We start from the raw sequence: 12,789 nt of genomic DNA, 5'->3' as shown, positions 1-12,789 counted from the left end.
TGAGGTTTCTCTTCGTCTCTCTTTTATTGCCTTGGAATGGTTGAAAAAAACTGTTTTGTCTTTGTAATTGATCTTTGGCTATAGGATTCCCCTCTGTATATTTTCCTTCAAAACCTTTTTAACTGTAATCATATGTCCCTTCTGACTTTGCTGATCCACTTTTGATTTCACCTTTCTTATACCCATATTTTTTATCTCCCACCTTTCATGGCCGTATCATGTAACCTTGAATCTTGGTAGTATGCCTTGACATTCCTTTTTATTTGTTTGGAATAAAACTTATCTCAAAGTTTTTAGAAAAGTAAGATTATTAGTGACGAAACACGCTGATTTCGACAATTATAGAATGAAAAGAAAAATCCAAGTTTGGATGACTGTTGGAGAAAGAATAAAAACTTATCTGATTGGAGTTACCGGAACCAATGATCAGGGTATGCATTTCGGATTAATCAACCCAATCTTTTAATCGATCTCCTTTCAATTGTCTCATTTTTGTTTTCCCCAAAAATTTCCGTAATCCAACTTCATTTTTCATTTCACAGGCCTGTTGGACTTTCAATATCTCAAAGAGCTTTCATCGATAAAGCTTCCTCATTTGTTCATTTCTCACTTCATTTTCGCCTTATGGTGCCTCCGAAGGTTTTCACCAATAAGACTCTCTCATTTTACTTTTATCTCAACTTCCGTCGCCTTATGGTGCTCGTGTGGGTTTTCACCTATAAGACTCTCTCATTTTTACTTTTCTCTCAACTTCCGCCGCCTTATGGTGCCCGTGTGGGTTTTCACCTATAAGACTCTCTCATTTTTACTTTCTTTTCTTGTTTGTACCAGAGTGTTATGAACCATCTTCATTTGCTTGACTCAGCATTTTTCTAAGATTGGTCGAAAGGTCTTTCTGGTATGGGGTTAGAAATGGAAAAGGTATTAAAAGCTAAACAGTTCTGGTATGGGTTTAAAATTACAACTCTTGGAATCTTTTTCTTATTTCCAATACAATTCTTGCCCCAGTTTCTTGATTGGGTCGCTTGATGTTTCTTTTCGTGCATATTATGTATATTGTGCACCCTATGACCGAGCCGTGAGGCGCCTACGTATCCTTCTTTGAGGAATCAGATCAAACGTAGTTCACTAAATAATAGTGATGTTCTTTCTTTTTTTTTATTTGATTTTCATTGCTTCCAAGAGGGGGTAGGAAAGAAACAAGTATGGCTCAAAGGGGGGAAACAAAAGGTATAGTGTTTGGATAGCAGAATAAATTGCCTTTGTCATTCCAATCTTCGAAATAATGCTAAATACAAACATTCAAAAATTTATTCATAATATCTCTTTACCGCGTCAGAATTGATCGCCATATCTATGCATTTGCCTTCAATATCTTTTAAACATAGTGCACCATTCGATAATACTCTGGTCACAATGAATGGTCCTTGCCAATTCGGGGCAAATTTTCCTTTTGCCTCGACCTGATGTGGAAGAATACGTTTCAGCACATGCTGACCTACTTCAAACTTCCGGGGACGCACCTTTTTGTTGTATGCTCTTTCTATTCTTCTTTGATATAATTGACCATGACATACTGCGGCCAATCGTTTTTCATCAATCAAGTTTAACTGTTCCAGACGGGTTTTGACCCATTCATCATCATCAATCTTTGCTTCGTCGATGATCCGAAGGGAAGGAATCTCAACTTCTGCAGGAATTACTGCTTCAGTGCCAGCTGTTGCACCTCCTTTTTACCGCGCTCGCAGGGCGCGTGGGGTGTTTTTTCCAATTGAAGGACAGTCGAAACGGGATTTACTTAATTATTTCAGAGTCGCCACCTGGGATTTTTAAGGCGTCCCAAGTCACCTGTTTTAATCCCTGAATCGAAGAGAATATGACTCTGTTTATTATTCTGCGAACCAGAAATCCTGAGTAAGGAATTCTGTTAATCCGGAAGAAGGTGTTAGGCATTTCCGAATTCCGTGGTTCTAGCACGGTCGCTTAACTGTTTTTATTATTGGCTTAATTATCTTGATTTTACTAAATACGTTTTTATTGCATGATTTTACTACTGCTTTTTACTTATTGTTTACAATTATATGGACGAATTACGCGTACGTATATTCGTATTATATATTTTTTATATAATTACCGGGGATTGTGCCACGCGTACGTGTACACAATAAAATTGTTCATGTTATAGTTTTTTATAAAAATATATATTCGAAAATTAAAAATAAAATCAGGAACATCATCACCCTTTTTATTTAGATAATGAACTGTACACCTCGGGTTATATGAAATTATTTTAACATCCTTGGAAAAATCCTTTTCTTAAATATTTGCTCGAAATTGCGCGTACGCATAATCCGAATTTGCTTTTTAAAAAAAAAATATAATCAGGGTACGCGAACGCATCCCTAATTGCGTAAAATTTTTGTAATAATATTATGGATTTTCCACAAAATTGTTTATTATATCTACACATTTTTTATATGAAATTCCTGTAAAATTCATATTTTAGGGGATGCCTTTAAATTCTTAAAAGAATTCACAATTTATTAAGTATTGCCCGTTGACTATAATTTCCGAGTATTAATTATGTTCATCCCAAGACTATTCAAATTCAAAGTAAAATAAGAACATGATTAATACTATCCTTCACAAATACAACATATACATATACCAAAGGATGAATGCCATATGAAACTCACAAAAATAATTTATGAAGGGAAGAATTATTTTTGAACAATTTTTATTTATTTTAATTAATGCAAATTCTACTTTTATTTACCATTGATATAAAGTGTTGTGATTTGTTCTTATACATATCACCTCATTCTCACATGTTTGTTTTTGATCCAGAATTATAATTGCTCCGTTTATTTATAACGATAAATAATCAAATTGATGAGAATAGAGTTATTATGCAAATTGATTCAATTCGAATTGTATTACATACAACTCGCTTAAACATTCATAATATTCTTAACATCATGACGAGCTATACCAACTCACTTTACTCATATGATTATACCTGTCATCATACCATATAATAACTTATACTAATCTAAACAAAATCATATTTGTTACAAGATATACTACTAATGTAACTTCTTAATATTTTCATTCTACTTTACATTTAGCTAATGGTATTATGGGATGTAATCAATGGCCCATTTTTATGCCTTACTCCCTGTTTTGACAATTCACATATACCTATACCCATGAGATTTCGGAGTGGCTAACATTATTACAAAGTTTTATATGAATTTCAAAATAAAACAATTAACTCATAGCTATCAAATTGAATTCACTACTAGTTAACTAACATGAAACGGAAAAAATGAAATTTAAACTAATGAACTTGGACAATTGGAAACAGAATTGCAATTCAGGCTTCATGGATTTGTCATATTGAATCTCTTTTCGACATAAAATTCAAAAGATAAGTACTTGGAAATGAAGGTAGAAGAAGTAAATTTCAGCAGTAACAGCAGCACCAAAGTACTGGCAGAATATCAGTATTTCCACAGATTTGAGCAATAACAAGACCCGAGAAACCCAGATTCACAAGAGTAAAGCTTCTTAAAGAACTTCAGATTTTAAAACCAAATAATATCAGTACACATACCCGGACAGATTCCAAAAAGAACAACAAAGTTTCGGATTTTTTTTTCTTTTTATTTTCTATTTTTTCTGTTTCAGCTTCACTGTGTGTGTGTGTGTGTGCGAATACTTTCTTTTCTATTTCTTTTTCTAAAAGAGCTTCTAAATCAGATTTCTTCTCCATTCAAAATCAGATTTTTTTCTTCTTAAAATCTTTCTGTTTTAAAATCTGCCTCTATCAGATTTTTTCTCTTTCAAAAATGTCTCTCCAGCTCTCTCTGAAAACTGATCTCTCTTTCAAAATCTCTCTGAAAACTCCTCTCTTTCAAAATCTCTATGAAAAACTCCTCCCCAAATCAGTCCCAATCCCCTCTATCTTATACAGGTCTGTCCCCCCCTTTTAAGTGCTGCCTGGACCCCCTTCTTCTTTTAAAAATTAGAAAATCCCATTAAAAATCTGCTTTTACTACTTTAAGTCCCATTAAGTGATCTTTTTCCTGATTTTCAGCAGACCATTACCCTTTGTTCCCATTATCACACTAAATAATAGCCATTAACTTTCTACTTTCAGCCCACTACTATTATCACATTACCCTACTGTTTCTATCCCAGAAATACCCTTGAAAATCCTATTGTAATTACAGGTTTTTTTTAAACTAAAATTCAAAATCTGATACAAAACAGATTAAAAATCTGTTCAAACCTAACTATCAACCTGAATTAAAACAGCTAATACCAATTCTCTTAAGTTCTGGACTGAATATTAACTGAGAATGGACTTTTTCTAACACAATGGTATCTAATCAATACTTGTGATATTGAGTTTAAACCTAACATCACAATGACATTACACTGAATTCAGTACAATAATTCAAACTGAACTTCAACTTTTGAACTAACATCAAACAAACAGGAGCATTGTCAATATATTAACAATGCCCTGAAACTTCAATGTTCAGACAATAACATATATACAACACTTATTTTGACAGATTCATATAAACCAGGATGATTTAACTGACGAGTATTAATTAAAAATGATTATCTACAATATCTGTCAACAAACAGTACATAAAAATAGAAACAGATTGTTTCAATCAGTATTATCATGAATGAGAATTCATAATATAACTAATCGACGAACTTAATCGAGTCGATTACTCACATTGTAAATAATCACAACCAACAGAAACAGTTTCATATTTTGATCATATAGACGAGTATGATACAGTAGAACAACAAAAGATGGGAAAATTACACAGACTAATGAAACAAACATAAAATACACGTAGAATACACAAAAGAAATAGAAAAAAATACCTCTAAATCTTCAAATTTATTCGGACACAGACTTAACTTGAATTCAGACATTTTTGAGGCTGAACAGACTTTATTCGAAGTATTCTCAGTTGAGAATACCTCGATTAAAGTCTCTTAGACCTCAATCCTTCACTCGAATCGGAAAAATTCCAAGATTGGAAAATTTTTAGGGTTTCAGGTTCTTGGATCTTAAATCCGAACATTTCCGGGCAGATTCGAAGGGAACCAAAGATGACACAAGGGTGAAGGAAGCCTAGGGGTCATTTGGTGTTAATTTGAAAGGAATCTGAGTGAGTTCATTTTTTATTCGAACCTTCAAAAGAAGATTCGAAGAGTTCTGAAGGGATTCGAATCAAACCAACACTAGATCCATAGCTAGGGTATCTAGGGGAAGCTGTGGTGTTATTTTGGAGGTCATTGGAAAGGGTTGAGTTTTCAGACCAACCTTCGATTTAATATTCGAAGAGTTAGGGTCTGATTCTAAGGAAACTAAGGTCATATTTGTGTAGAGGATGTTCAGGGGGTTCTAGGGTGTTATTTTGGTGACCGGCGGCGTTGATGCCGCCGGGTTTCAGGCGGTGGGATTCTAGGGCGGCTTGGGTTAGGAGTGGGGGTTTGGGGACGATGATGAACAGTGAGAGGAGGGGGGGTGTTCAGTTCGGGGCCGGGGTAGGGGCTTGGGACTTATATAGGGGTGGGGTGGATTGATCTCATCCGTTGGATCAATTAAGATGCACGGTTGAGATCAATTCATTTAACCAAACGACATCGTTTGGTTTGAGTTGGGGAAAAGGGTCAGCCCGGGGTGATATGGATCGGGTTTTGGGTGAATTCCTGAGGCCGTTGGATCAAGATAGATGAACGGTTCAGATCTGACTGTGTAAAACTTCGTCGTTTCGTTTAAGCAATGGCTGAACTGGACCGTTTGATTGAAACGAATCAAAGGCCCAGATTTGAAGTGCCCATACGGCGTCGTTTGGATTTGGTTGTATTGGACCGGTACCTGGGCTGCCTGGATTGGGCTGAGGGAGGGGTTAACTTAATTTGGGCCTGGATTTTAATCCAGGTCCGGCCCGATTTTGTGTATATATATATATTTCATTTTTTCTAATTTAAATTTCTAATTTTAATTATAAAACAATTTTAACTTCACAAAAATATATTAATTACTCTATAACAATTATTTAACACATAGACAAAACATCAATCACACAGTGGAATATTTAAAATAGAACTATTGCATATTTTTTGTGATTTTATTTAAATTATCTTTTAAATGCATAATTAAATCCTATATGCATGCAACATGTATTTTATTTTATTTTTCATTTTATTATGACAAAGTAAACATTTACGGACGTAACACAAATATTTAACACCACGCAAATTCAAAAATTACACAGTAAAAGTTTTTTTTTTTTTTGATTTATTTTGGAGTAGTTTTTGTTAAGGCAAAAATCACGTGCTCACAATATGTTTGTGTCTTTTATCATGAATTTTAAGTACATTTTTTGTTTGAAAAAACTTAAGCATGACTTCTGCTTTTTGAGCTGAAATTTTGTTTAAGAGTCATAAGAAAACTATTGAATCCGACACAAAAACTTCTGCTTATCAGGTGCTGAAGTTTTTGGAAAGATACTAAAAAACTTCAGCACATTGGGCCGAAATTTTTTGAAAAAACTTTAGGACAAAAACTATTGAATCCAACAGAAAAACTTAGGCTGATCAAATACTGAAGTTTTTGGAAATATACTAAACAAATTCAGCACAATGGGCCGAAGTTTTTCGAAAAAGCTTTAGGACTAAAACTAATGAATCCAACAAAAAACTTAGGCTGATCAAGTGCTGCAGTTTTTGGAAATATACGAACAAACTTCAGCACATTGGGCCGAAGTTTTTCGAGAAACGTTTTAGGAGAAAAACTATTGAATCCAACAAAAAACTTCAATTGACCAAGTGCCGAAGTTTTTGGAAATATACTAAAAACTTCAACTTATAGGGCCGAAGTTTCTAGAAAAAGCTTAAGACAAAAAAATTGAATTCAATAGAAAAACGTCAGTTTATCAAGTGCCGACATTTTTGGAAATATACTAAAAATTTCAGCCCATAGGGCCGAAGTTTCTTGAAAAAGCTTTAGGACAAAAACTAATGAATCCAACAAAAAACTTAGGCTGATCAAGTGCTGAAGTTTTTGGAAATATACTAAAAAACTTCAGCACATTGGGTCGAAGTTTTTCGAAAAAAGATTAAGACAAAACTATTCAATCCAATAGAAAAACTTCAGCTTAACAGGTGCTGAAGTTTTTGGAAATATACTAAACAACTTCAGCACATTGGGCCGAAGTTTTTCGAAATAGCTTTAGGACAAAAACTTTAGCATGTTTTGGTATTTTTTTTAAGTTGATACTTATCTTTTTTGCATTTACTATCTACTTTTTGTCTTTTGTCAACTACTTCATCTTTCATTTAAATTTGTTTGACCATATAGTAAATGATACGAAAAGTTATTTTTCAGGCTGAAGTTATTTTTTTACTATAGAAAAACTGTGGGTTTTACTAGGGCTGAAATTACATTTCTTTTTGCATTTACAACATACTTGTTTTTACCACCTACTTATCTTGTTTCATTCAATTTCTCTGAACGTAAAACAGTAAAAACAGCTGAAAAGTTACTTTTACATTTATAGATATTAAATTGATTAGTTGAACTCTTTGTCTATATTAACAACCTCTTCACTTGAAAATTTCATAGTCATTCATAGAGTTCTATCATATTTCTTTAAATTTGTATTCATCCTTAGTCTTTCAGCTTTTGTTAAAGAAAAAATGTCTGGTGCAAGCGGAAGTGGGAAGCCTAATATGGATGAAATTATGCAAAAGTGGGAGATTTTGAAGTGAGAGTGGTACAATAACAAATCGATGTCTAAGCTTATGCTTTTGTGGGATCAAATAAAGGCTAATTGGGAAAGAATCAGACCACAGTTTTTTGCCAATCAATCATTCCAGAACAGGCTTAACATGGAACGTAGTTGTGGAAGTTATTCAACCTCGTTTGACAAGGTTGTGCATCAGTTTGATAGTTTCAGTTTCCCAGCTAGAACGACTATTCCAAGCTGCAAAACAACCTGAAAACTCTTCTTTCTCTTATAGACAGAGTAATCGTCGAACAAAGTCAGCTGCGTGATCAATTCAACAAATTAAAGATTGATCTTCTTGGATTCAGTGGTCTTTTGCCCGACTACCCTATAGTTATCTCATATAGTGATGATGATGAGATATTTAGAGAAATTGAGGAGTACTGTGATGATGACGATGATGATGGTGATGATTGTTAGTGTTTGTAATCCTTTTTTATGTTTTCAATGCTATGCTTTTTGTTTACTTCAGCCCATAGAGCTGAAGTTTTTTAGGTTAATTTTGTATAACTTCAGCCCGGAGAGCTAAAGTTTTGTTTGTAAATGTGTGTTGTTCTGACCTCTTTTTATATCAATGTAATTGTCACCCTCTTTGTTCTTAACTTTCTATTGCATTATCCTTATTATTTGTTGGTATTTGCTTTATACTTCTTAGTTGCTTAGAGATGCTACAACTTTTGTTTGTACATGCGTTTCTTTTTATGTGTTGTACTCATATGTGTATGTGTGTGAGTGTTTATATGTGTGTGTGTGTTTGTTTAAGGATATGTATTTCACATACTATAACCTGAAGTTTTTTCTCGCAGAAGTCATTGCGTACTTTTTAAAAATGCAACAAAATCTGTAAGCCTGCACAACAAAAATGAGTGATTTGTACTTTATCAGTATATAAAATTGTCCAAGAGCTTATTTTTTTATTCTTATGAAAAAAATCACATTTGAATTATGTCATACAATAAAGAAAGTCTAAATTCAGACTAAGGATTATTGAAGCTTGGAGTATTTTTCAGTGTGTTTTTTGGAATATGGATGAGGTGCTAGAGAAGACAAGCAAGTTGTTCTATTATGCCCAACTTGTTTACATCGACTGCATTTGGTAGACTTGAATGGTACTGATGATTCAGTCGCAGGTATATGCCTCTTCTTTTGTCTTCTTCCTTGTAAAATCTCTACATCGGGAGGTTTTGTGATCTCAGATTGTACATTTTGTGGTATTTCCCATGATTTTTGATCTCCCACGGTATTCACATGTCCTTCATATGTTTTCAACCATGTTTCCCTTGAATACCAATTTGAGCAGTAATCAGATTTCTGCAAATATCTCTTATTAATAGCAGCAATTGCATGTGGACAGGGCAATTCATCAAGTTAGAATTCCAGGCAGTCACAAGTTCTCTTCTTTAAGTCCACAATGAATTCAATTCTTTCACTATTTATTTTAAACAACATTGAGTCAAGGTTGAACACCTAACAAGGAATAAAAAATTAAGACAAATTATATTAGTGTATTTTTGCTTCAAAAAGAAAAAGTATAATTTTTTTTAAATGTAAGCAGTAAATCACTGCAACAGATATAAAAAGCTGAAGTTAATAAATATACTCACAAACATTTTGCAAGCCAAGTCCATCTTCTTAGCCATCTCTTCTTCTGCACATATTGATACTCTGTGAAAAGTTTCATTTGCCTTTTTTCTCCGTTCATAAAACCACTCTCCTAGCTTTTCTTGGATGAAATCTAACATTCTTAAAATAGGCATTTCTCTCCCTTTTAGTAAACGGAATTCATTGATTCTACCACGTTTGTTGTTAGCATATCATAACGTCACCGTGGGAACCACGATCGAGCCCATCTCTCGGGAGGCTCTTCCATTATGTAATTGTATGTTTTCTTGTCAATACTTTTGAGTTGGGACATTAACTGATTAAAATCTTCACGTTTGTATGACCTTGCAGCACTTTGAAAAAGATTTATTACCATGGCTTTTGCATGTATTTGCTTTAAATTTTTCTCAAAGTGATAGAGGCAGATACCATGGTGAGCTTCAGGAAAAACTTTTCTAATACCATTTGCGATCGATTGGTTTCTATCTGACAAGAAAACCAGTTCACGACGGACTTGAATTTTTTTTCTCATTTCCCCGAAGAACCAAATGTATGCCTCATTGTTTTCTGAATCTGCTACACCAAAACATAGAGGAAAGATTTGATTGTTTGCATCCTTTGATACAACAACAAATAGAACACCACGATATTTTGACTTCAAAAACATTGCATCTACTGCAATAACGGGTCTACAGTAGGACCAACCAGCTACTGATGCCGCAGGAGCGAAGAACAAGTAAGCAAATCTATACATTGAAACACAAAAAAAATAAATCATAAGGTGTGAAGTTTTTCAAATAGTAACATTTGAAACTTCAGGCTGATGGTTAGTATTGTTTTGATTACCTATTCTGCACATCTCTTTTTATGCTTGTGTATGTTCCTGGGTTTTTGGCCACCATCATGTGTAGGTATGAAGGAAGAATCTGGTAGTTCTCTTCAGGTGTTCCCCTTATGCAAGCAACAGCTTTTTGAATAACACGCCATGCCTTGTGGTAACCAATGTCAATTCCAAATTTCTTTTTCATTTCATTTTCTACAAACGCTGGTGTAACCTCTATCTTTTTATCTCGAACATATTCTATAATTTGTTCACTTATAAAATTTGATGTAGCATGCTTCTGATCTGATTTTCTTGCATCAACGGAGCATTCATGGATGTTATGATATTTTATCACCCTGAACAGTGTGGAATTTTTTATTCTGGTAGCACGTACATTCCAACCACATTTGTCCACGATGTATTTCAGCTCGTATCTCTTGGAACATGATCTAACTACAGTGAATTCAACTTTTTGATTTATCTCCAAGCTGCAGAAAAATTTAGTCATGTTTTGTTTGTTCTCAAAGATTGATCTAACTCTTACTTCCTCAGGCAACGCATCGTGCCTAAGTATTTTACATGGTGGAGATTCTTTCACCTTTCTCCTCACTCTTTTTCTTGATTTCTGATAAGCACAAGAACTTTCATCAATTTCTTCAATTCTATGTGATGTTATCGGTAAAAGCTCCATGTTTACTTCATCTTCATTGTTGTTTATCATTGCAGAAGGTGAAAAAAAGCTTTGTTGGATTGTGTGTTGGTTGTCAATTTGCATTATTAGATGTCCTTCTTCTTCTTGGTCATCGACAAACTGGTATCAATTTATTGGAGTAGGGAGTAATTGTTGCAGCACTATGTATTCTGAAGCAGCTGTAATGTTAGAAGGTTGTTGCCCGTTGTCTACTTCCATTATTGGCACTCGTACTTCATGTTGATAGTCAGCAAAAGGTTCTGAATCTATCGCATAAGCAAGAGATTGGTTGAATGTTGCTGATTCTGAAGGTTGTATTTCTTCGATGACGAAATGGCAATTCTTGTAGGCTGAATCAGTTGTAAGCAAATGTATACACGTACTGAGTTCTTCATCTGAAGTTACAAGCATTCCTTTGCTTGTATTTAGTTTGATATCAAACCATACTTTTAATGCATATCTGGTTGAATCAATATTTGCAACTTCACTAATTTTTTTCAGGAAAGTATTGAATGATATGTCCTTATTAAGTAGAACAAGTTTTGTATCATGATCCAAGTATTTAAAATCAGGAGTCCAACTCCCATTGAAAGGTATAACAATGCAAATCGAACTCATCCTGCAGATTCATGTTTAGTGGCAAGTATTAGGAAAGTGAACAGAAGAATTTTTAGGTTGTTTGTGCTGAAGTTTTTACAAATAAATTAAATCACTTAGGTATCTACTGCTGAAGTTTTTTTTGGAAAAAGATGTATGACATAATTAATGAATCCTGCAAAGAAAACTTCAACTTATAAGTGCTAAAGTTTTTAGAGATAAGCTTAATAACTTCAGCATATTAGCTGAAGTTTTTTTATGATGGTGATTCATCAATGCATGGGAAAAAAACTTCAGCACCTAGGCCGAAGTTTTTTTGGTGCAATATGATTTTTTAATTTAGCCAGTGTAGGAGGAAAACTTTAGCCCTCCTGCTTAAGTTTTTAAGTAATAACTATAAAACTTCAGCACCTAGGCCAAAGTTTTTTTGGTGCAATATGATTTTTTAATTTGGCTAGTGTAGGAGGAAAACTTCAGCCCTCCTGCTTAAGTTTTTAAGTAATAACTAAAATACTCCAGCACCTAGGCCAAAGTTTTTTTGGTGCAATATGATTTTTTAATTTGACCAGTGTAGGAGGAAAACTTCAGCCCTCCTGCTTAAGTTTTTAAGTAATAACTAAAATACTTCAGCACCTAGGCCGAAGTTTTTTTGGTGCAATATGATTTTTAAATTTAGCCAATGTGAGAGGAAAACTTCAGCCCTCATGCTTAAGTTTTTAAGTAATAACTAAAAACTTCATCACCTAGGCCGAAGTTTTTTTGGTATAATATGATTTTTTTAATTTAGCCAGTGTAGGAGGAAAACTTCAGCCCTCCTGCTTAAGTTTTTAAGTAATAACTAAAAAAATTCAGTACCTAGGCCGAAGTTTTTTTGGTGCAATATGAAATTTTAACTTATGTTTTATAGTTTTTTACCTAGTGTACGAGGAAAACTTCAGCTTTTAATTATTGACAAAAAAACTTCAGCAACAAAACAATCATATAAAATTTAATATAATTTCTTCTTCATTGTGTCATTTGCCAGCTCGTTAACTAAATAACTTCAGCTTAGAATGTTAGAATTCATCGTCAAATAGATTTAGAATTGCAAATTCAGCATATGAAGTTTGTCAAACAACTTCAATCAATCAATCAGAAAACATATAAAATTTAGTATAATTTCTTCTTCGTTGTGTCATTTGCCAGCTCGTTAACTAAATAACTTCAGCTTAGAATGTTAGAATTCATCGTCAAATAGATTTAGAATTGCA

At 33.7% G+C, this 12,789-nt stretch overlaps 1 protein-coding gene across 1 annotated transcript; it reads right to left on the bottom strand.

Moving 5' to 3' along the window:
- Positions 1 to 9,648: 9,648 nt before the first annotated feature.
- LOC142162324 (uncharacterized) lies at positions 9,649 to 11,026 on the bottom strand. The gene is made up of 2 exons (XM_075218666.1): positions 10,275 to 11,026; positions 9,649 to 10,174 (listed from the first exon to the last, which is right to left on the bottom strand). The coding sequence occupies exons 1-2, from the start codon at positions 11,024 to 11,026 to the stop codon at positions 9,649 to 9,651; spliced, it is 1,278 nt and encodes a 425-aa protein (XP_075074767.1).
- Positions 11,027 to 12,789: the final 1,763 nt, after the last annotated feature.

The sequence above is a fragment of the Nicotiana tabacum genome, chromosome 7 (genome assembly GCF_000715075.1).
Source record: "Nicotiana tabacum cultivar K326 chromosome 7, ASM71507v2, whole genome shotgun sequence".
Lineage (NCBI taxonomy): Eukaryota > Viridiplantae > Streptophyta > Magnoliopsida > Solanales > Solanaceae > Nicotiana > Nicotiana tabacum.
This window is presented reverse-complemented; position numbering and strand designations above follow the sequence as displayed.

Coding starts and splice junctions, on each gene's coding strand:
- LOC142162324 (XM_075218666.1), bottom strand. CDS start 11,026: ATGCAAATTGACAACCAACACACAATCCAACAAAGCTTTTTTTCACCT. Junction 10,175..10,274: donor AAAAGAGATGTGCAGAATAG/GTAATCAAAACA, acceptor TTCAATGTATAG/ATTTGCTTACTTGTTCTTCG.